At 39.4% G+C, this 20,784-nt stretch overlaps 1 protein-coding gene across 7 annotated transcripts in view; it reads left to right on the top strand.

Moving 5' to 3' along the window:
• The window catches only part of cita (citron rho-interacting serine/threonine kinase a), a 40,611-nt gene that overhangs the window by 9,774 nt on the left and 10,053 nt on the right, over nt 1–20,784 (top strand). For 2 of the 7 annotated variants that reach the window (XM_032512708.1, XM_032512702.1), the window contains exons 11-36: nt 2,251–2,356; nt 2,905–3,048; nt 3,398–3,517; nt 5,209–5,379; nt 8,506–8,559; nt 8,654–8,707; nt 8,990–9,130; nt 9,291–9,416; nt 9,967–10,062; nt 10,342–10,458; nt 11,145–11,254; nt 12,020–12,194; nt 14,199–14,396; nt 14,641–14,694; nt 15,290–15,487; nt 15,767–15,960; nt 16,082–16,217; nt 16,397–16,501; nt 16,851–16,991; nt 17,235–17,342; nt 17,467–17,659; nt 18,100–18,261; nt 19,404–19,427; nt 19,956–20,093; nt 20,273–20,453; nt 20,544–20,635. In XM_032512708.1, coding sequence (XP_032368599.1) covers nt 2,251–2,356; nt 2,905–3,048; nt 3,398–3,517; nt 5,209–5,379; nt 8,506–8,559; nt 8,654–8,707; nt 8,990–9,130; nt 9,291–9,416; nt 9,967–10,062; nt 10,342–10,458; nt 11,145–11,254; nt 12,020–12,194; nt 14,199–14,396; nt 14,641–14,694; nt 15,290–15,487; nt 15,767–15,960; nt 16,082–16,217; nt 16,397–16,501; nt 16,851–16,991; nt 17,235–17,342; nt 17,467–17,659; nt 18,100–18,261; nt 19,404–19,427; nt 19,956–20,093; nt 20,273–20,453; nt 20,544–20,635 — 3,338 coding nt within the window. Of the gene's footprint in view, nt 1–2,250; nt 2,357–2,904; nt 3,049–3,397; nt 3,518–5,208; nt 5,380–8,505; nt 8,560–8,653; nt 8,708–8,989; nt 9,131–9,287; nt 9,417–9,966; nt 10,063–10,341; nt 10,459–11,144; nt 11,255–12,019; nt 12,195–14,198; nt 14,397–14,640; nt 14,695–15,289; nt 15,488–15,766; nt 15,961–16,081; nt 16,218–16,396; nt 16,502–16,850; nt 16,992–17,234; nt 17,343–17,466; nt 17,660–18,099; nt 18,262–19,403; nt 19,428–19,955; nt 20,094–20,272; nt 20,454–20,543; nt 20,636–20,784 lie in introns of all 7 variants that reach the window. The other 5 variants (XM_032512704.1, XM_032512701.1, XM_032512705.1 and 2 more) reach the window with 3 other exon arrangements.

Below are 20,784 nucleotides of genomic sequence, written 5' to 3'. Positions count from 1 at the left end.
TTTTTTTCCCATAGTCCCCACCCCCATCTTTACCCATCTCATCTCCTCCTCTTATTTTCTCCCTCTTCTAATGTCTCTGTTTGCTGTTACACCATCAGTCATCTGTTCATGGTTTTTACCTAAAGCCAGTCGTTTTCTTTGCTGCATTTGACTAAGAGGAACTCAGAGCTCACAGAATGTGTCAAATGCGTGTGTGGGGGTGCATGCATATGCATGTACACATTCTTTATTACAACGCTGAAAAGAAAAGAGAAATTACCCAATGCCAGGCATAATGGAATGCTAATTAAGTGTTTTAGGGGTTCCTGCTATTCCAGCTTTTTTTTCTTCTGTGTGAACTTGTCTGTCTGACTCTTCATCAGTAAAACTCAACAACAAAACCCCCTTAACAACTTGCCTCAAATTTAAAAGAAGCTATCTGTGTTTTAGTGTCAAAAAATCCTCTCTGAAAGGTGTCTGTAAGAATCATAAACTTCTGCCTTTATGTTTTCTCAAAAATCTTCAAACTCTGTCTTTTTGGGGTAATATAGGACTATTCCGAGGTGCTTTGGAAAATGTACGCAATATATTTCACATGTTCACAAGAAAATATTTGTCAGTCATATAACACTGTGGTTAAGAGCAGGATAGCTTGGCAACTCCTGACCACATTGCCATGCATGCTTACTGCCAGATGGCCATTGTGTGGATATTCATAGTCCCAGGATAAAAGTGACCAACTGATTAAAAAAAAAAAATTGTACATTACAGCTTAGACATGGAAGGGGAGGGGGGGGTGAATGACATACAGCAAAAGGCCGTAGGTTGGAGTTGAACCTCTATATATGTGCGTCTTGCTCTACTAGGTCTACTACTAAATCAATGCATTTAGTTAATTGTGGTCTACATTTGGCTACACCCAAAGCATGACTGGAGATGACAAAGTGGTAATTTTCCACTTTCTACTAACATGATTGAAGGTTGACTGAAAAATCCCCTCCGTTTACAACACTGCAAATGGAAAGCCTTTAACTTGCATACTTAAATATTGCCCATTCTTTCATCAAAAACATTAGTAATCGCTTTCTGCTTCAATTTTCAATTCAAAGCATACGTAACTAGATAAATTGTCATATTATTTGTACAGTAGCCCCAAAAATTATTCCACTAAGCGCTGGAGAACTTTATGAATTTTGATATCTATCATCAAGTTTTAATTGGTAATAGATTAAACTTGCTGGAACGCCTCCTTGTTTAATCTGTGTGTGTGTGTGTGTGTACTATTCTACTCCTTCCCATTCATTTCCTATGGCACTGTGTGTGTGTGTGTGTACTCCCCCATATGTACTGTATATGTGTGTTTCAGGGGGATGTTTCTCGATGCAGAGAGGCGAAGGAAGCAGTGCTTGAATCGTGATTATTTTTAACACTGTGACTCAGTCTGACTCAACTTTATTAAAGATCCCTCTGCTGTATTTGTGAACACATTCAAAAGACCCATTCATGTATTTAGAAGACTTCAGAGTAGAATTTTCTCTTTTTTTCTGGCCAAGGGAAGGGCAATAATCGATTCTGCTCCTCTAAATGATTCCCAAAGAATGTAAACAAAATAGGACATCACCTTACATAAACAACAAAATCCAGTGCATTGGACTGACTACAGAGCTCTGTGTAGACCAACCCTGAGCAAAAGCATAGCCCAAATTCTCTTGTCACATTATTTTGTAAGGCAAACAGCAAATATTCCCAGGTCTACACATTGTTTTGTTCATGCAGTCTGTTTTGTCCTGAATGAACCTTGATGAATATAATATACTTGGCTTTTTCTCACTTCAAAAATGCTTTGTTGAAGAATGTTATCCTAAATGTTGTCAGCAACCTTATTATTTTTAGCTTCTCAGTATTGCTCATTTTTGTTGCGTGGGTGTTGTGTCTGTCTGCATTTCAGCCAGCTTAATTAAGCTACAATACTAAGGCTTGCTGATACATGATGTGGTTTTATGTCATTATGATATGAGACTTTCAGTGATTATCTTTTTAATTAGCTGAGATGATTTGAGAATTTGTGATATTTGGAATGTTCTACGTTTTTACACAATCAAAACATTTTTATGAAAATTTGTTTCATCTTAATTTATTTTAATTTGGTAAATAACCTCTCTAGACAGTCTACACATAGCTAACCCTTCTGCAAATAAGGCAATACTATCCCACTGGTATTATAATGAACATGTGTATATTTATATATACAGTATATGTTGTTGTTATCAGGTCAGTGTCTGCTGGCCTCAATTCTCCTGCTAAGACCAACTCCATGGAAAAGAAACTGCATCTTAAAAGCAGAGAATTACAAGAAACTCAAGACAAATGTCACAAGGTGAGGGTGTACTTAAAGCCATTTTTATTCATGTTTCAGTATTTTGTTACAAGCCTTTATGAGAAACAAGTCATTCTTATTTTCAAATGCACGATCTGCTCCATTAAGCAAGACAGAGATGACTAGAGTAAGACCATTGTTGACTGACTGCCGTTAAGTGACTCGAAACTGAAATTTTATTTTTGTAGTTTTTGAGTAAAACAAATGATTTGATCAGGGGTTTTATTACCAGACGTCCTTTATTCCGCCTGACTGGCTTGACACAGATCAACAGGCTTCTGGTGTTGCTGTAATAAGCCAAGTTAATCCTGTTGTGTGTACAACATTATAACATTTTTTCTTTTTCTTTTTTTTTAGAATTGTGTGAAATACTTTCACTATCATCAGAATCTATGACTGATGATGGCCCCTTTTCACTGATTTAAATCACCACTTTTAGTGGCTTTACATTGCTGTCACATTAAAAGCATTTAATGTAACAAACAGTTGACGACCTTTAGTAAAGTTGCAAAGAAACTGGTAATTGTGCTCTTCTCCGGTGGATTCAGATGGAGCAGGAGATCTCCAGGTTCCAGCGTAAAATGACTGATCTGGAGTCAGTGCTCCACCAGAAGGATGTGGAGCTGAAGGCATCCGAGACTCAGAGGAACATTCTGGAGCAAGACCTCGCTACCTACATCACGGAGTGCAGTGTGAGTCATAGTAACGTGTGTGTGTGTGTGTGGTGTGTGTGTGTGTGTGTGTGTGTGGTGTTGTGTGTGTGTGTGTGTGTGTGTGTGTGTGTGTGTGTGTGTGTGTGTGTGTGTGTGTGTGTGTGTGTGTGTGGTGTGTGTGTGTGTGTGTGTGTGTGTGTGTGTGTGTGTGTGTGTGTGTGTGTGTGTGTGTGTGTGTGTGTGTGTGTGTGGTGTAAGTAACTGAAAGACATGTTCAAACAAACATACTCTTCTGCAAGTTGTGTGTAGCTGTCCTCAACGCCTCAAAAATCAGTATTGATTCAAACAAACAGCAGCCTTGAATTTGTGCGCACATATGTGTTTGCAGAGCCTAAAGCGAAGTTTAGAGGAGGCCCGTGTGGAAGTCTCCAGAGAAGATGACAAGGCCATGCAGCTGCTGCACGACATCCGGGAACAGAGCAACAAGCTGCAAGAAATTAAAGAGCAAGTATGTAAATGTCTTCTCATTCAAACACTCTTCTGTCTCCACCCTCTCATCACAATAATGATGTGAAACACTTCAAGTTATTTATGCTAATGTCTAGTGAATGGGGGGAAAATGCCTTCATACTTCCATCCATCGTCTCATTTGAGGAGATTCTTCTACTTTCCACAGTGTCGCCTTTATACTATCATAGCTGATAAAGGAGTTACTGAAGCAGCAGTGAGATTATATTCTTTAGTGTGTCCCTGTTACACAGGCAAGGCTTTTCCTCTGAGGACTGCCTTGTCCTCAACACTCATAAAGGTCATCCCTGCAGATGGTATCCCTGCAAGGTACAAAAGTGCAGACACTTTGATCATTACCAAGAGATTTGTCCGCCTTCCTCCCAAGGGAACATAGTATTAACCATTTTTTTATCAACATTTATGATTCAAATCAAAAAGTTGAACTTAGAAATATGTTTACAGACCAAACAGGGTTCTACATTAACCATGACCCACCAAATATGGCCACTAAATATCCCCTGTAGGTGGCCCCCTGTTGCCACCAAGTTTTATCAGATCTCTTTTGAGAATGAGACTGCCTGCAGGACGCGATGATTTTTCTTTTGTTTTTGGTGAACAAAATATTTTTTTAATTTTTGCTAACGCAATTCTTACAGAAGAACCCAAAAAAAAAAAAAATAGTAGCGTTTAACTGCAGTTTTGTTTCCATTTGTTCACTTGTTAAAAATCTTGGTGCACATGATGGGATAATCTAAGAGTGAACCAACCTCAGTACAACATGTCTCTGAAAAGATTTTTGTTGACTTAAGCAGTTGTCTTTCCTTTCACTTTATGGTCTCTATAGTGCAAAGTTGCCTACTACAGCATTGAAGTGGTAATCCGTCTTATCTTTGATTTTGACACTTTTGGTGGTATATGATTATTGCTTTCGTGCAGTGCAGTTTCTAAAGATCACTGCACAGTGAAACTGTGTCAGCAGATCTGTGAAGCACAGTATATATTTGTCTGTATAGCATTGGCAGCAATTGTTGCCCTGCTAAGAGCTCAGTTACCCTCTTTAGGCTGTATCAAACTAACTCTTGCTGCTGTTGTATCTTGTCAAAACCTTCACATAAAAACCTGCTGGTTATTTTTCAGGAAAAGCCTAAATAGAACAGTACATTTATTTAGGATATCACCAGCTTCTTGAAAGTTGGCAAATGTTGAAACTTTGCTGGGTTAAATACGTAGCACAATGGATATTTGAAAATGGCATGACTTATTGTTTAAAGAGGTATACAATCTTGTTTCCTGAAGTCCTTGTAAAATATTTTTAAACTAAGCAGTTTTTCTTTATTGAAATTAAAAAAATACGTTTTCAAATAATGTTTTACTTGGATGACAGCGGTGACTTGTCTCCAGCTTGCACAGCATGAGTGTGTTCACAGCCAGAAGTCCTTGAACAGGTTTCAAAATATAAATGAAATCGGTGTCACAATACAATCAGCAGTCCAGTTCAATGCACAACATTGTGTTGTATAAGAGATATTAAGTTACATAAGGGATATACTGTAAGATGTCAATAGTAGTGGTGAACTTGACTAAACTTGATTAGGTGAAACTTCACCTAAAATGTTCATAAACATACAATTAGTGGGAGGGCAGTTTTTTTCCACATTGATGACCATTGTTTGCGGTCTTTGGACTCAGGAGTACCATGCCCAGCTGGAGGAGATGCAGGTCACCATCAGGCAGCTGGAGGAGGACCTCTCTGCTGCCCGACGCCGCAGCGACCTCTACGAATCTGAACTTCGAGACTCCAGGCAAACAAGTGAGGAACTCAAAAGGAAAGCTGTGGAATACCAGCAGAGAATACAGAAGGTATGTTTGCACCAAAGATGCTTATAGGTCAAATATGTGTCACAGATGGAGGATTCATGTTTTGTCCCTGAAACATAGCATTGCTTTGTTGTTGCCTTCCTGGTGATCCTGGCAAAATATTGCCAGAGTAGATAATGACAAGGAAACCGGGTGGCCCTGAGGAAGGCCACAAGCTGAAAAGCGTCAATCTTACAGTAAAGTTGGTCCATATAGTACAAGTGTTTCTGGTGTTTTGACTTCTTTAGACTTCTTTTTTCCCTCTCCATGCGCCTTGGAAGTACAAATGACGTGCCAATACTTGTGAAAAGACTTTCAGATGCGGAAAATAAATCAAAGATTTATCAGGACGCAGAGGTCGTGCAATTATAAAGATCTTTATTTCATAAACAAAGACCTGAGTTAGATTATGTTTACATGTGGGCAGCTATTTTCATAAATAGACATTTCAACCTCCCCGGTTTCAAAAATAACATTGTGTACACCTGTCCGTTTTCAGAAAAGTGTTTGGTTATACATACCCATTTATGCCGTCAATGCCGTCTAGAGCATGCCAGACCTGTAGGTGGCAGTGTAACAAGAAGCTCAAGCCCACATTAGCCAAAAAATAGCAACAATAGAAAATAGCAACAATAGCAACAAATCGCTTTCCCTCTCTTCTCTTCCTCACTTCCTCAGCTGCCCAAACCTCAGTTTGTGTCAGTTTACCGTGGGGCTCGAAGGTTTGGGCACCCCAGGTAAAAATTTGTATTTATGTGCATAAAGAAGCCAAGAAAAGATGGAAAAATCTCCGAAAGGCATCAAATGACAGATTAGACATTTGTATAAGTTGTTGCAAAAAATTAGATTTTATTTCCATCATTTACACTTTCAAAATAACAGAAAACAAAAAAATGGCCTCTGCAAAAGATTGGGCTCCCTGCAGAATTTATAGCATGCACCGCCCCCTTTGGAAAGCTGAGACCTGACCGTGTCATGGATTGTTCTCAATCATCGTCTGGAAAGACCAGGTGATGTCAATCTTAAGGTTTTAAATGCCCAGACTCATCTGACCATGGGTTTTTCTAAGCAGTTGTCTAGAAGTTGACGCTCACAAAGCAGGAGAAGGCTATAAGAAGATAGCAAAGCGTTTTCAGATGCCAATATCCTCTGTTTGGAATGTAATTAAGAAATGGCAGTCATCAGGAACAGTGGAAGTTAAAGCAAGTTCTGGAAGACCAAGAAAAATATCAGACAGAACAGCTCTCAGGATTGTGAGAAAAGCAAGTCAAAAGCCACGTTTGACTGCACGATCCATCCAGAAAGACCTGGCAGACACTGGAGTTGTGATACACTATTCCACTATAAAGAGATACTTGTACAGATATGGTCTTCATGGAAGAGTCATCAGAAGAAAACCTTTTCTACGTCCTCACTACAAAAATCTGCGTTTGAAGTTTGCAAATGAACATACGGACAAGCCTGATGCATTGTGGAAACACGTTCTGTGGACCGATGAGGTTAAAATAGAACTTTTTGGCCGGAATGAGCAAAGGTACGTTTGGGGAAGAAAGGGCACAGAATTTAATGAAAAGAACCTCTGTCTAACTGTTAAGCATGGGGGTGGATCAATCATGCTTTGGTGTTGTACTGCAGCCAGTGGCACAGGAAACATTTCACGAGTAAAAGGAAAAATGGATTCAATAAAATTTCAGCAAATTTTGGACGCTAACTTGAAGCCATCTGTGAAAAAGCTGAAGTTAAAGAGAGGATAGCTTCTACAAATGGATAATTATCCTAAACACACCTTAAAATCCACGGTGGATTACATCAAGAGGCGTAAACTGAAGGTTTTGCCATGGCCTTCATAATCTCCTGACCTCAACATAATTGAAAATCTATGGATAGACCTTAAAAGAGCACTGTGAGCCCAGAAATCTCAAAGCACTGGAAGACTTTTGTAAGGAAGAATGGGCGAAGATACCTCAAACAAGAATTGAAAGACTCTTGGCTGGCTACAAGAAGCGTTTACAAGCTGTGATACTTGTCAAGGGGGGCAGTACAAGGTATTAACTCTGAAGGGTGCCCAAACTTTTGCAGACTCCATTTTTTTGTATTCTGTTATTTTGAAAGTGTAAATGATGGAAATAAAATCTAACTTTTTGTGACATATTATACTAATGTCTATTCTATCATTTGATGCCTTTTGGAGATTTTTCCATCTTGTCTTGGCCTCTTTATGCACATTAATACAAATTTTTACCTGGGGTGCCCAAACTTTCAAGCCCCACTGTACATGCAAACTTTAAAAAAATTTAAATTCTCCACTCTGGCAGGAATTTTTCTCATTTTCAGAGGCAAATTCTCTCATTTTCAGAGGCAAAAAGACCTGTCAGGGCTCCCGGTGCCACGGACCATGGCTCACAAACATTACTCAAATCATTGAAATAATCTGAAGAACACAATATTTTCCTTTTTTTTTCTCCTGACTCTACTATAAGCTTAGAACTGTTGTAACACATGTTATCTACAAATGTAAAAAAAATAACACAGTTAAAGGTCCCATAGCGTGAAAATGTCACTTTATGAGTTTTTTTTAACATAGATATGAGATTCCCCAGCATGTCACCCAGTGGCAAGAAATGGCGATAGGTGTCAATCGAGCCCTAGGTATCCTGTGCTACCTTTTGAGAAAATGAAAGCTCAAATGGGCCGATCTGGAATCTCAAGGTTACCTCCCCTTTCACTGCTTTGCCCGCCCAGAGAATTTGGCCCACCCATGAGAGAGAGAGACATCAGGCAGGCCACACCCCCAGCCTCCACCTTGCCATCAATCCAGTATTATTGAATATACAAATGCAATCCTGTTAGTCTGAAAGACTAATGGACTCAATACCAAACATGTTTTTGTAAAAGGCATTGCAAACGGCTCGCAAACAGTTGAAAAGATTTAGTCACATCACGGTTTGGAAGCCCCATGGATGCATTCGGGATCCTTTAGGAGGAACTTGAGGAAATTTATGGGGAAAAACTGCTGCCTGGGCTTCTGTGCGAGCCCTTTTGCTATTGCAACCACAAGAAAATGGATTGTACTTTATTGATCATTGACCACTGATTATTGGTCTCCACTATATGCCAATTATTTTTCAGGCTAAAGAGCAGGGCAAAGCTGACGTGGAGGAGCTTCTCTCCAAACTAGAAAAGGTAACAAATCAGGCTTGTCAGATTGATCTACATGCTTAAAGCCATAGTTACCATAAAGTGTATTGACTGAGTTTTCTCTACTTTGTTTTTTCAGACCAATTCTGAGCAGCAGGTGAAAATCCAGGAGCTCCAGGACAAACTGTCTAAGGTAAGATCATTGTTCTCTTGGTTACTGTCATTATGTAATAATAGAAAAATAATATTATTTAGGTATTTTATTCTCAGCAAGATTATTTTAAAATAGTTTGTTCTTTAAACAAAGTGAATAAATCCTTTTAACTTGTTATCTCTCCGTTTCAGCAGCCTGTAGTTCTGTTATTCCCTTGAGTAGCTTTTTTTCCAAAGTGTTAGTGGATAGGAATTGCCCAAGCATATGAAGAGGTTTGTCTTGGGATTCTCTAACAGCATTTGACCTCCTGACCTCCCCCAGGCAGTGAAAGCGAGCACAGAAGCCACTGAGCTGCTGCAGAATGTCCGGCAGGCCAAGGAGCGGCTGGAGCGAGATCTGGAGCGCCTGCGTGGAAAAACCGACTCCAGTGACACTTTAAAACGCCGCCTGAGAGAGACAGAGGTACCAAAGTATACCCACAATCCTGAATCATGTGCATTTGTTACATAATACTGGTTTGTTTAATACCTTTTCCTGTAATTGATTTACCTGCAGCACAAGTTGCTCTTGAGAAGGTATCTGTGTGGCTAACTTTATGTTATTCTTTTTGGTGTGTAAGCAGGAGGGCAGGAAGACCCTAGAGAACCAGGTAAAGAGGCTAGAAATGGTTGAGCGGCGGGAGAATAAGCTGAAAGATGACATTCAGACCAAATCCCAGCAGATCCAGCAGATGGCTGAAAAGATCCTGGTGAGAGAACTACAGATAAGACTTGCTAATACTCTGACCCATTCTACTCCTAATTCCTCCCCTCCCATTCATCCTGCCCTCTCCCAGTCTATTCCTCATCAGTTATCTTGGCACACAAATGTACGCACTACACACATTTCTGTTTGAAGAGCTCTTTGCCAGCTGAGCCCTCACAAGTGGCTACTTGTCTACCGGTGTCATTACATTAGAGTTTGACATACACACGATTTTACCGGTGTCAGCATGAGCAGGCACCGCTCCAGCCGACTTATGGACTTCCAGCTTTTTGATGCAAGTTTCTTCATTTGTTTTGATTTTAATGGTTATGATGTTAGAGTGGAATTGTTACATAATTTCAGAATGTGTTGTTTTGTTTTGTGAATCCAAGGCTTTACGCTACATTTATCATCACTGTGATTGTTTGCATGTAATATACAAAGAAAGCTATACTGCATTATTGACATTAATGTGAGAAATGTGTAGTCTATTTTGGTTATAGGTTTATTGGGTTTAATCTGTCCAGTTATATTTATAATTCTTCTCCCTCCAGGAACTGGAGGAGAACCTGAGGGATGCCCAGTCGACAGCCCAGAGGATGGAAACCCAACTGGTTCAAAAGGAGAAGCTTTATGAAGACAAGATCAAGGTTGGCCAGCTATCTATTGTCCAGGCTACTGAACATTGTAGATGTCTGAGAATGTACACACACACACACACGTTCCTTATATATAGTAATACTAGTAATAATAATAGACCCTTGTCAGTCCTGCCATTCTAAATCACTGTTGTGGTGTTTTATAAGTCAGAGCTGTTTAACAGTGAGATGACCATGTGTTTTTGTTTATGATTGCTTTATCACGTAGGAAATTACCGACTTTGACCTAAATGTGACAAATGTAATATATGCTGGATGTGTTTGATTAAGGTTCTGGTGAACCAGATGAAGGTGGACCTGGCTGACAAGGAGAGCCTCGAGGCCAGAAAGGCCCAGCAGGAGGAGGAGTCGAGGGAGAACTGCAAACTTATAAGTGAACAGAAAGCAGTAAGGAATTATATCCACTCTGGCATTTGCTTGTAAATGTTCTACTGAGATGGGATTTAAAACACTAAGGGATCTAAAGTATTGTATATTTTCACTGTCTAATACAATAGCTTACTTCAGTGGTTCTTTTATCAACAGTAGAAACAGCAGCAATGTTAATAATTGTCACATTTTCCCTCTCAATTATATTATACTAGTCCAATGTACTGTATAAAATTCAATAGGTTAAAGTTGCTCATACATTATCCCCTGAATTTGTTTTGAGAATTCCAAAACTAGACCATGAATGTTTTTTCTTTCTTTACGCCGTAATTTATTATAGTTGTTCAAATGCACTGGAATGTACAGTTGGTTTAAATTGTAGTATACTTTATGTTGCACTATTAAGCCTGGGCTCAAGTCCTAATCTGGTTAATGTGGTAGAATTGAGGCAGTAAGAAGCTTTTAGAGTCAGTCATCTGACGTTGACAGTAGAAGATCCAGGCAACACCTTAATGGACTCTAATAGGATTTCACTGCAGTACAAAAATCTGTTTCCCATAAAAGAAATAGTGCTGCTGAAATGTTTGTGTACCATTAATCTTAGTAGGATTTGGCTTCATTTAAAAGGGAATATGTTCTTACATTTTAGCCTCTTTAATGGAACACGATTTCCACCATGTTATTGTGTCTCCTACTTCCTACAGACCATTAATGCTATGGATTCCAAGATGAAGAACCTAGAGCAGCGCATCGCTGAGCTGTCCGAGGCTAACAAGCTGGCTGCTAATAGCAGCATCTACACCCAGAAGAATATGTGAGTTAACTAGACCTTCTGCCCATACTGTGGTATTCATCAGTGCCCAGCCACAATGGTTCTGTCTCCTCGAGCCTCCATTCAGCTTTTCTAATGTGATACTTCAAAATGCGTATAAATGTATGTTTATGGAAAATGAATTCTCACCTGAATCTGCTGCTCCTCTCAGCTTCACAGAGATTTAAAGTGAGTTTGAGCTCATTTATTTAGCTGTCCGGCTGCGACTTCACTATTTTGATTCACTCTCACCACTCTCATAGCTGTTTTAAGAGGAACATGTTTTAAAAACAAAATATTTCCCACAGAATTGTAAAAGAGCGTGAATGTTAAACTCACATTCTTCAGGAAATCAGAAACAAAAAAACTATGATAATGTTGCCCTGCAACAGCTGGTTGTCTAAATAACGATTGTTTGTTGACACGTTCGCCATTTCAACTTGAAAGGTGATGATATGTCACTGTTATATTCACAACTTGTGTCTGCTGGCCCCAAGTGGCCAAAACAGTAATTTATCACAGGTCTAATTACAGAAAATGCAGCTTCTAACTAATCATAACTTAAAAGGTAAATGTCCTCACCTGAATTTATAAAATTATGTTTACTAATTTAACTCAATACATAAAGAGACATGTTTGGCTCACGTTATTAAAGCCACTGAAACTTCTAATCTAAATCTTTTTATATGCTTGGAAATTGTTTTTTGAAAGATGTCAGCTTTTAAACAGGCAATGTAATAGTAATCTGTTTGTGTATATTTTTGTCAGGAAAGCCCAGGAGGAGATGATCTCAGAGCTTCGGCAACAAAAGTTCTATTTGGAGTCTCAGGCAGGCAAGCTAGAGTCCCAAAATGCCAAACTGGAAGAGCACCTGGAGAAGATGAGTCAGCAGGAGCAGACCAAGAGGACCCGGCTGCTGGAGCTGGAGAGCAGGCTGCGGGAGGTGAGACAACAGGAAGCAGAGATAAGAGGCAAAATCTGTTAGCTCAAGATTAAGTAATTCACTTTAACTAGCATACAGTATTAGCCTTACATTATACCAATCCACAAAAGGGATTAAGGCAGCTGATCAGCTAGCGAGCTCAGATACCTTTCAGATAAACAGCTAATTAAATACTGTAGGTCGATAATGGTGCCTCTACAAAATTGCCATTGGGCCTGTACACAAGCTGTATCTGCAGCCTTCATGTATTATCTCTGGAACAGTATAGTTGCATTACAACAGGTGAGAATCTGTTTGACCATATAAAAAATAAAGCAGGACATAGTAGCATGTCCAATGAATAGTTTGTTAGTTCCCATGTTGTCGAGCATTCACCCTGCAGACGTGTCCTTGAGCAAGATACTATTTGTCTATAAGCTCTGGTCTGCGGTCTGACTTCCCTGTGAAAGCTTGTAACATTTCTACAAAATTCTATGAAATCTCACATAGATACACTAAAGAAAAGGTTTAATTTTTTTCCCTATTTTGGATGTTTGAAACTCATCTGTGAGTTATAATGTATTAAACTAGTTACATTCAGGAGTTTTAAAAGTACAAATGTTTCTCCACCGTTCTGAGAAATACACCTTAAAATCCATTAGCTGTATGTGCATTCAATGCGAACCTATTCTATAAAAATAAGTTTTGACGTAATTGAGAACTACAATGTCCCCTTTCTCCTGTTTGAGAGCTCTCACCCTCTGATGTGCTGTCTGTCGATGTTAGTGGCGGACAACCTGCTGACTAGATGTTGTGTCTCTACCTCCACACACTTTTCCCACTTAGATGTGATACACAGATTGGAACTAATTGCTGGTCTTTCTGCACTCCCACATACAAACACACACACTGTCCTCTCTCACACACAAATATGTACTTTGAGATTAAATCCACTCTTTTCATCTCTGTAATAGTCAGAAGCCTATGAAGAAGATAAATGCATCCTTGTCTCACAGAATGGGCTGACATTTCTTCTTTCTTTTTTTAAAGCTTTTAAAATAATAAAAAAAAATCTTAACAAGTTTGACATTTTAAATCTAATTACGAGAGGTCTTATTTTTCACCATGCGCTTTTAGGTTTCTAGGCTGGGCTGTCTCTGTGTTTTGTTGTTAATTGTAGAGTTTGCATCTACATTTCTATATCCGCGAGTTGAACTTGAGCCCCCCTGACATCCTCAATGTTTTCTTTCTACTCTTACTGCCCATTCAGCTTGCTTTATGTCAGAAATATATACTATACTTTTTCAGCTTTGTTTCATTACTTTGTTCTTTTAATTAGTCAGTAGTTCATGATGGCATTCAAAAAGTTCCTACATGTACTGAAAGTAAAGACAGGCCAGGCATTAGGAGTTTTGGACAGGGGGACAAAATATTCCACATTGGGCACCTCATCCACACACACTCCAGCACCACCTATTTCAAAAAACTCTTGGACATTAACCTTTTAGTGACAAGATAGCATGACATTGGCTGCTACCAATGGATGCCTCAAGTTGACTAGTTTCATATCATATAAGTAGCTTCACTCTAACTTTAAAACTGTGGGTTTTATGGGCTAGTCTGCCAAGCTTCTCACCTCTGCCATATTCAGTTTCCCCTTTCTATCTGGTGCTTGTCACACTTTTGTTTTTTTGGTCAGAAATTTGGCCATTTGCCCACTGCTCCTTTCACTTTCTTGTTTTCTCTGTACCCTGTCTTTTCTTTTTTGAGCCACTAATTTTTGGTGAGGCATTTTGACTTAGCTACTCAGGATGCAGTTCACTTTACATTAGTGTTTCCATAAGTCTGGCCTGGGGTCACCTGTACCCTCTTAACCCCCTTACAAGTTATGCAAAGCTAGCCGTAGTTATATAAGAATATATATATATATATATATATATATATATATATATATATATATATATATATATATATATATATATATATATATATATATATATTCACCCTAGTCCTGTTTTGTCGTAGATGGGCTTGGAACATGAAGAAGAGAAGCTGGAGATTAAGAGACAGGTGTCAGAGTTGACCCTCTCCTTGCAAGAGCGCGAGTCCCAGATTAGCAGCCTGCAGGCTGCACGTCTTGCCCTGGAGAGCCAGCTGCAGCAAGCAAAGACTGAGCTGGAAGAGACCACTGCTGAGGCTGAAGAGGAGATCACCGCCCTCAGGGTAAGACAAGCACACGCAAGCCCATATGTGTGCAATCAGAGTAACGTCATAGAAGTACAGGTGAATATACATTTCACATAAAAATATGCAGATGTAGGCAATCTGTTATGCACAAAGTCCAAAGGAAAGGTCATGTTACGTTTTCAGTCTATTTTAAATAATGTGGTCAGCAATACATCACCATTTTATGTAGCAGTCAGATGTGATTGGGTTTTTCATCTCTATTTGCTCTTGTTTCCTGCAGAATCACAGAGATGAAATTCAGCGCAAATTTGATGCCTTGAGAGACAGCTGCTCAGTAAGTACTGCCACAGCCTTTTGTCTCTGCTTTCACTAGCAGCAGAACAATTTTCTAAAGTATATTCTTTTATTTAAATATGTGGTAATTCATGTTCAACTTTAAACCTTCATTCTAATATAGCAATGTACTCTACTGAATCACGTTTTGGTTCAGGAAGCACAGCTTGCTTTCATAGGGCATTCTCCAACTGTGCCCAAACACTTTTCATACGGTACATTTTGTTATGTTAACTGTAACTAAATTATTGACGAATGATGGGTAACATTAATGTAAAATGTCCAACAAATCACCTAATTTAACTTTCAAATGAAACATCTTAAGATTATTACTTATTTACTTATGTGATTTACTCTCTTAATAAAGCATCCTTTACCTAATTCTTACATGGCCAGCACAATTCTCTTACTAGTGGGATTTTGGAAGTAACTTTACCATCAGCATTACGGTATTGTAAAGATTTAAATTTATTTGTAGCCTAGCTGTGCTGTTACTTCAGTGCTTTTTTTCTCCTGGCTTTTGTGACCAGAACCTAAAAATATCTGTTCACCTCCGTAAGCAAGACTAACACCTCTAGTTGTTTGTGTTGCCACAGGTGATCACTGATCTGGAGGAGCAGCTTACGCAGCTGAGTCAGGAGAATGCAGAGTTGAACCGCCAGAACTTCTACCTATCCAAACAGCTTGATGAAGCGTCAGATGAGAGGGAGGACCAGTTGCAGCTGAGCCAGGAAGTGGACAGGCTGAGGAGGGAGGTGGCCGACCGTGAGATGCACCTCAACAACCAGAAACAGGTAACGCACATACATGAAGGAAGGCTCTTGAATAATTCATTGTAACCTCCAGTACCACACATTGATAAATATAGTGGAATGTTAGAGATATTGTAACAAGTCAAGTTGTGTTTTTACCTTATTTATCCTCATGGTTCAGACCAAAGATGGGATTCATTATATCATTAAAATTCATAATACTGGGACCTTGTATCTGAAGCGCTGTATCTGAAAGGAAAGACAATGACGTTGTTTTGTCCAAAAGATTCCCTCTTCAGTTTTGCTCGTATATCCTTCCAGAACATTGAGACACTGAAGACCACATGCAGCATGCTAGAGGAGCAGGTGGTGGAGCTGGAGTCTCTAAATGACGAGTTGCTGGAGAAGGAGAGGCAGTGGGAGGCTTGGAGAGGTGCCCTGGAGGACGAAAAAAGCCAAGCCGAGAGACGCACCAGAGACCTGCAGAGACTGTTAGACAATGAGAAGCAGAACAGGTAACAAACAAGCATGAACACTTAAATAAACGCACTCTTTGTTATTTTACATGAGAATGACATCCATGTCATTAAAATCTATTCCAATTCTAAGACTTCTAAGTTATTGTGCTCTTTACAGGTTGCGAGCAGACCAGCGGAGCACTGAATCTCGCCAGGCAGTAGAACTGGCAGTCAAGGAGCACAAAGCTGAGATACTGGCTTTACAGCAGGCCTTAAAGGAGCAGAGACTGAAGGCTGAAAGTCTATCTGATACTGTGAGTCACAAGTGTTTAAACAAATGTACTTATATCTTATCTAACTTTAACCCCATCTTTGGTCCTCTAAGTGAAAAAAACGTTTTTGAATTCTGAGAGAGAAAATCCACACTGTTTGTGGAGGTGTGAATTTAACTTTTAGTTGCAACTATTGAACGTGCACTTACATGTACTCATAGCTCAATGATTTGGAGAAGAAGCACACCATGCTGGAGATGAACGCCCGCAGCTTACAGCAGAAACTGGAGACGGAGAGAGAACTTAAACAGAGGCTGATGGAAGAGGTAGAATGTGGAACGCAATCACATAAACACACCTGCTCTTATTAAATGTAAATTACATTATGTTGTGAACTAGTCCCCTATAACTCACTCATTCAAAAAAATGCAACCAGGAGTCGGTTTTAGCCTATGCTTAAAGAAATGTATTTGGAATCAAAGTATTTCATGTAAATTGAAATACTTGAATTCAAAATACAAAATCTTCTTTAAAAAGTTGTCTAAAAATGTTTTATGGTCCCTGACACATCTTCTCCTAATAGATTTAATACTTATATTTAGTACCATTCTGAAATGTGGCTGATTTTAAATATGATTTCTTACTTTAAATATCTGTGTGCTGGTGTCCCCACAGCAAGGGAAGCTGCAGCAGCAGATGGACCTCCAGAAGAGCCACATATTTCGTCTGACCCAAGGCCTGCAAGATGCCCTAGACCAGACAGACATGCTCAAGACTGAGAGGACAGATCTGGAGTACCAGCTGGAGAATATACAGGTGCTCAATGCAATACCTTTTCAGTTTGATGAAATACAGCGGTCTCTAGGGAGAAACAGAGTCCCATTTAGATATTAGAATAGTAGAGAATAGTATTAGAATAGTGCGACGGATGTTGGCATGTAACAAGGTGTCTCAGGGGGCCCAAGGGGATAAATTAAATTCATGTGTCCTTAAGGGAACTCTTTTAAGGTTGTCTTCAGAGTTATTTCCTTCTCTGAAGATCTGTTTTCCTTCCTGCAGGCTGTATACTCCCATGAGAAGGTGAAGATGGAGGGGACCATCTCCCAGCAGACTAAACTCATCGACTTCCTCCAGGCCAAAATGGACCAGCCCACCAAGAAAAAGAAGGTCTTTGAAAACATTTTATGATAACTTTAAGCCACATTAGATTGATAAACAGCTTCTATCTGAAAATGTGTTTGTATTGTTTTGTTCTTGTATAGTATTAGTAACATGTTCCCTCTCTGAATAGGGTATATTTGGGCGGCGGCGGGAGGACGTAGGCACCACAACTAACGGGGCACTGGCTCCACAGGCCCAGCCAGCAGTTCCCATGCAGTATGGTGACATGAAACTGGCTTTGGATAAAGAGCGGTCAAGATGCGCTGATCTGGAAGAGGCTCTGCAGAAGATGAGGATAGAGCTGCGATCCCTTAGAGAGGAGGGTAGGTCCCAGTGTTAGGCTGCACAGTAACTGCACCAGATATGGGACAGGCTTTATATCTTTTGGCATCGCTTGGCAGCAAGGAATGGGATGATACTTTGTAGCTGGCCCTGTAATATCAAAATATTTAATTCTTGTTGATTTTAATCTGGTAATAATGTATTTTTTACTAAAACCTGTATCACCATAAAGTTAGGTTTGCCATTGGAGATGTGAAATGACAACCTAAGTCAGCTCGGAAAATCCTGTATTGTGCCTCCTCCTCCCTTATCTGTTCCCAGACATCTTTTAACAATGTTGCCATGTCAGCATCTTGCTCCATTACCTACACCAGGTTCTTTGCGATTTATATCTATTATTTATTTGGTAATGGAGCCAGATATTTCCTGCATAATAGCTATTACTGATCTAAGGTTGTTTTATTTGTTTATGATAACACAGCGGCTCATTTCAAAGCCCAGGAACATGGGGCTCCTGCCACGCCAGCCCAGGCTCGACATCAGATCCTCATGTCAGCAATTGTCAAATCCCCAGAACATCAACCCAACCCCAGCAGCCTTCTCAACCCCTCTACTCGCTGCAAGGAGAACTCCACACCTGAAGGTTAGTGTCACACACACACACACACACACACACACACACACACACACACACACCACACACACACACACACATAAATACACTACCGTAATTTAGATTCAAGCAGAGTGCAAGCACAGAGCTGATGAAATGCTGATGAAATGCATCATTATATATATATATATATATATATATAATAATGTAAAACAGGCGCACAACAGCTGAAATGTTGTGTTGCACATGAATATAGTGTTCAAACTTTACGGAGACAATCCGTATTTTTTTAAATAAGATTTTCCAGTTTTTTTTATTTTGATTTGTTTTTTATTTATATATATATATATATATATATATATATATATATATAATAATAACAAAAATATTGAACATGTGGTTGCCATGGGCAACTGGGCAACTGCTACTGTCCTGAATCCCTGTATTGAAGCTGTACAGTGTTTCCCATAGAGGTGTTCACCCATGTGCTAACAGCTTTAGCAACTGGAATCTGTGTTCACTTATTGTGTTTTTGTGGTGTGTTTATGTGTGTGTTCTTTCCATGGCCTGTCTTACAAAGCAGGATTATAAAGTTAAACAGAAGTGGATAACTGTGCTCAGTACATGTGAAACCTGGAGCTCGCTCCGAAACAGGGTGCATGAACTGAAGAAAAAACAACAATCACTGCATTTATCCAGCTAACATTGCAATCCTGTTTGGCCCTAAATCACAAAGTAAGAATAGTGCATTAGCCAGGTGAGATTGGTTTTAATCTGGGTTTTCAACTGTCACAAAGCTTTTTTATGGTTATGATCATAATGGAAACTGAACCTTTGCATAAATCATAGCTGCATGGCATGTTTAGTGGCTCATATCAAAATGTGTAAACAGCCCATGTTCTAAATGGAAAAACTTATTCCAAAAGGATTTCAGTGACAAAAACACTGCATTCACTTGAAAGTGAAATCTTAATATCACAACATCATAAGTTATAACCATATACAGACCAGGATGTGTATTTTATCAGAGACACATGTTTGGGTAACAGTAGCCTTGCCAAGTTGAACTTGCTTTGTGATTCAGGTTCCTTTCTGTCCGTGTTCCTTTGTTTTCACATAGCTTTTGTTAGACTGCTCTTTCCTTTCTGTCTCTTTCCTCTTGCTCCTTGCAGAAAAGAGGAGAGTCACCTTTGAAAGTAAGTTAGCAGTCACCAGAGTTTGTCTTCTAACATGCATGAGGTCATCTCCATCCATGTAATACTGCACAAACACACATGCTCATATCCTACTATACATCTGTCTTACTGTCCTATTGTCTTACTGTAACTTGACCAACGACTATATTAGTAAATGTCAACTTTGACGTGATTTTTACCCCAGCATCATTTGTGGAGTCATGATTTAGATTAATGATCATGAAAATTAATCAAATGATTGGATGGGTTTTTTGACAAGAAACATTTTATTGCATCCCATAGTCATTGGCATGCATGATCGGATTCTGACTGACTATATTAGTATGCTTGAACATTGATATGCCTTTAATTACCTTAAATTAGAAATTTAAGGTATTCGTTATTGAAATTCCCCTATTCTACTTGAAAAAACTAGGTTTCATGTACTTGTTGCTGACTTCTGAAGTGTAAAAAGGGAAAAAAAGAATTCTGGTTCTCTTTCAATAACTCCTATCCCTGCTCACTTATTCTTCCCTTTTTGCATTGCAGAGTTTGGTCGTCGTGTGAAAGAGAGAATGCACCACAACATCCCTCATCGTTTCACTGTGGGCCTCAACATGAGGGCTGCCAAGTGTGCCGTCTGCCTGGACACTGTGCATTTTGGACGGCAGGCTGCCACTTGTCTAGGTTTGTATCCTGTACTGTATTCGGGAAGCATTGAATATGAAGATAGCTCAGATGATAAATTATCCCTTAACATTACAATATGAACTCTCTTATTTATGATAAGATTCTACTAATAAAGAATTTTTATAGAAACACAAATTGGCATTTTTCTTCATCACCCTCTCTTTGTTGTATTATAGAGTGTCACACCCTGTGTCACCCTAAATGCTCACCATGTCTTCCGGCCACCTGTGGTCTGCCAGCCGAGTACGCCACTCACTTTTCAGAGGCTCTGTGCCGAGAAAAGGCAAACTCTCCTGCACTGCAGGTCAAAGAGGCCAGTGGGCATGTTCGCTTGGAGGGATGGATGAAGCAGCCTAGGTAACCTCAGACTTTTTGCTACCAAGCTGACCATGTACCATATGTTTTTTCACAGCTTTGAAAGTAATGTGCATTTGTTTACTCACACAGAAATGGCAAGCGTGGTCAGCAAGGCTGGGAGAGTAAATATGTGGTGCTTGATGGAACCAAAGTATCGATCTATGATACTGAGCCCAGAGAAGGTCAGATTTTTTTTGGTTTTATTTATTTATTTTTAATGCCTGTGTTCTCATTAGTAATGAGAAGATGAATTTTGAACTTGACAGAACATCACTGATCCCTTCCTTAATGAGACAATTTGTAATCATTTAAGTCTTTATATTTCAATGTA

The sequence above is a fragment of the Etheostoma spectabile genome, chromosome 4 (assembly GCF_008692095.1).
Source record: "Etheostoma spectabile isolate EspeVRDwgs_2016 chromosome 4, UIUC_Espe_1.0, whole genome shotgun sequence".
NCBI lineage: Eukaryota > Metazoa > Chordata > Actinopteri > Perciformes > Percidae > Etheostoma > Etheostoma spectabile.
This window is presented reverse-complemented; position numbering and strand designations above follow the sequence as displayed.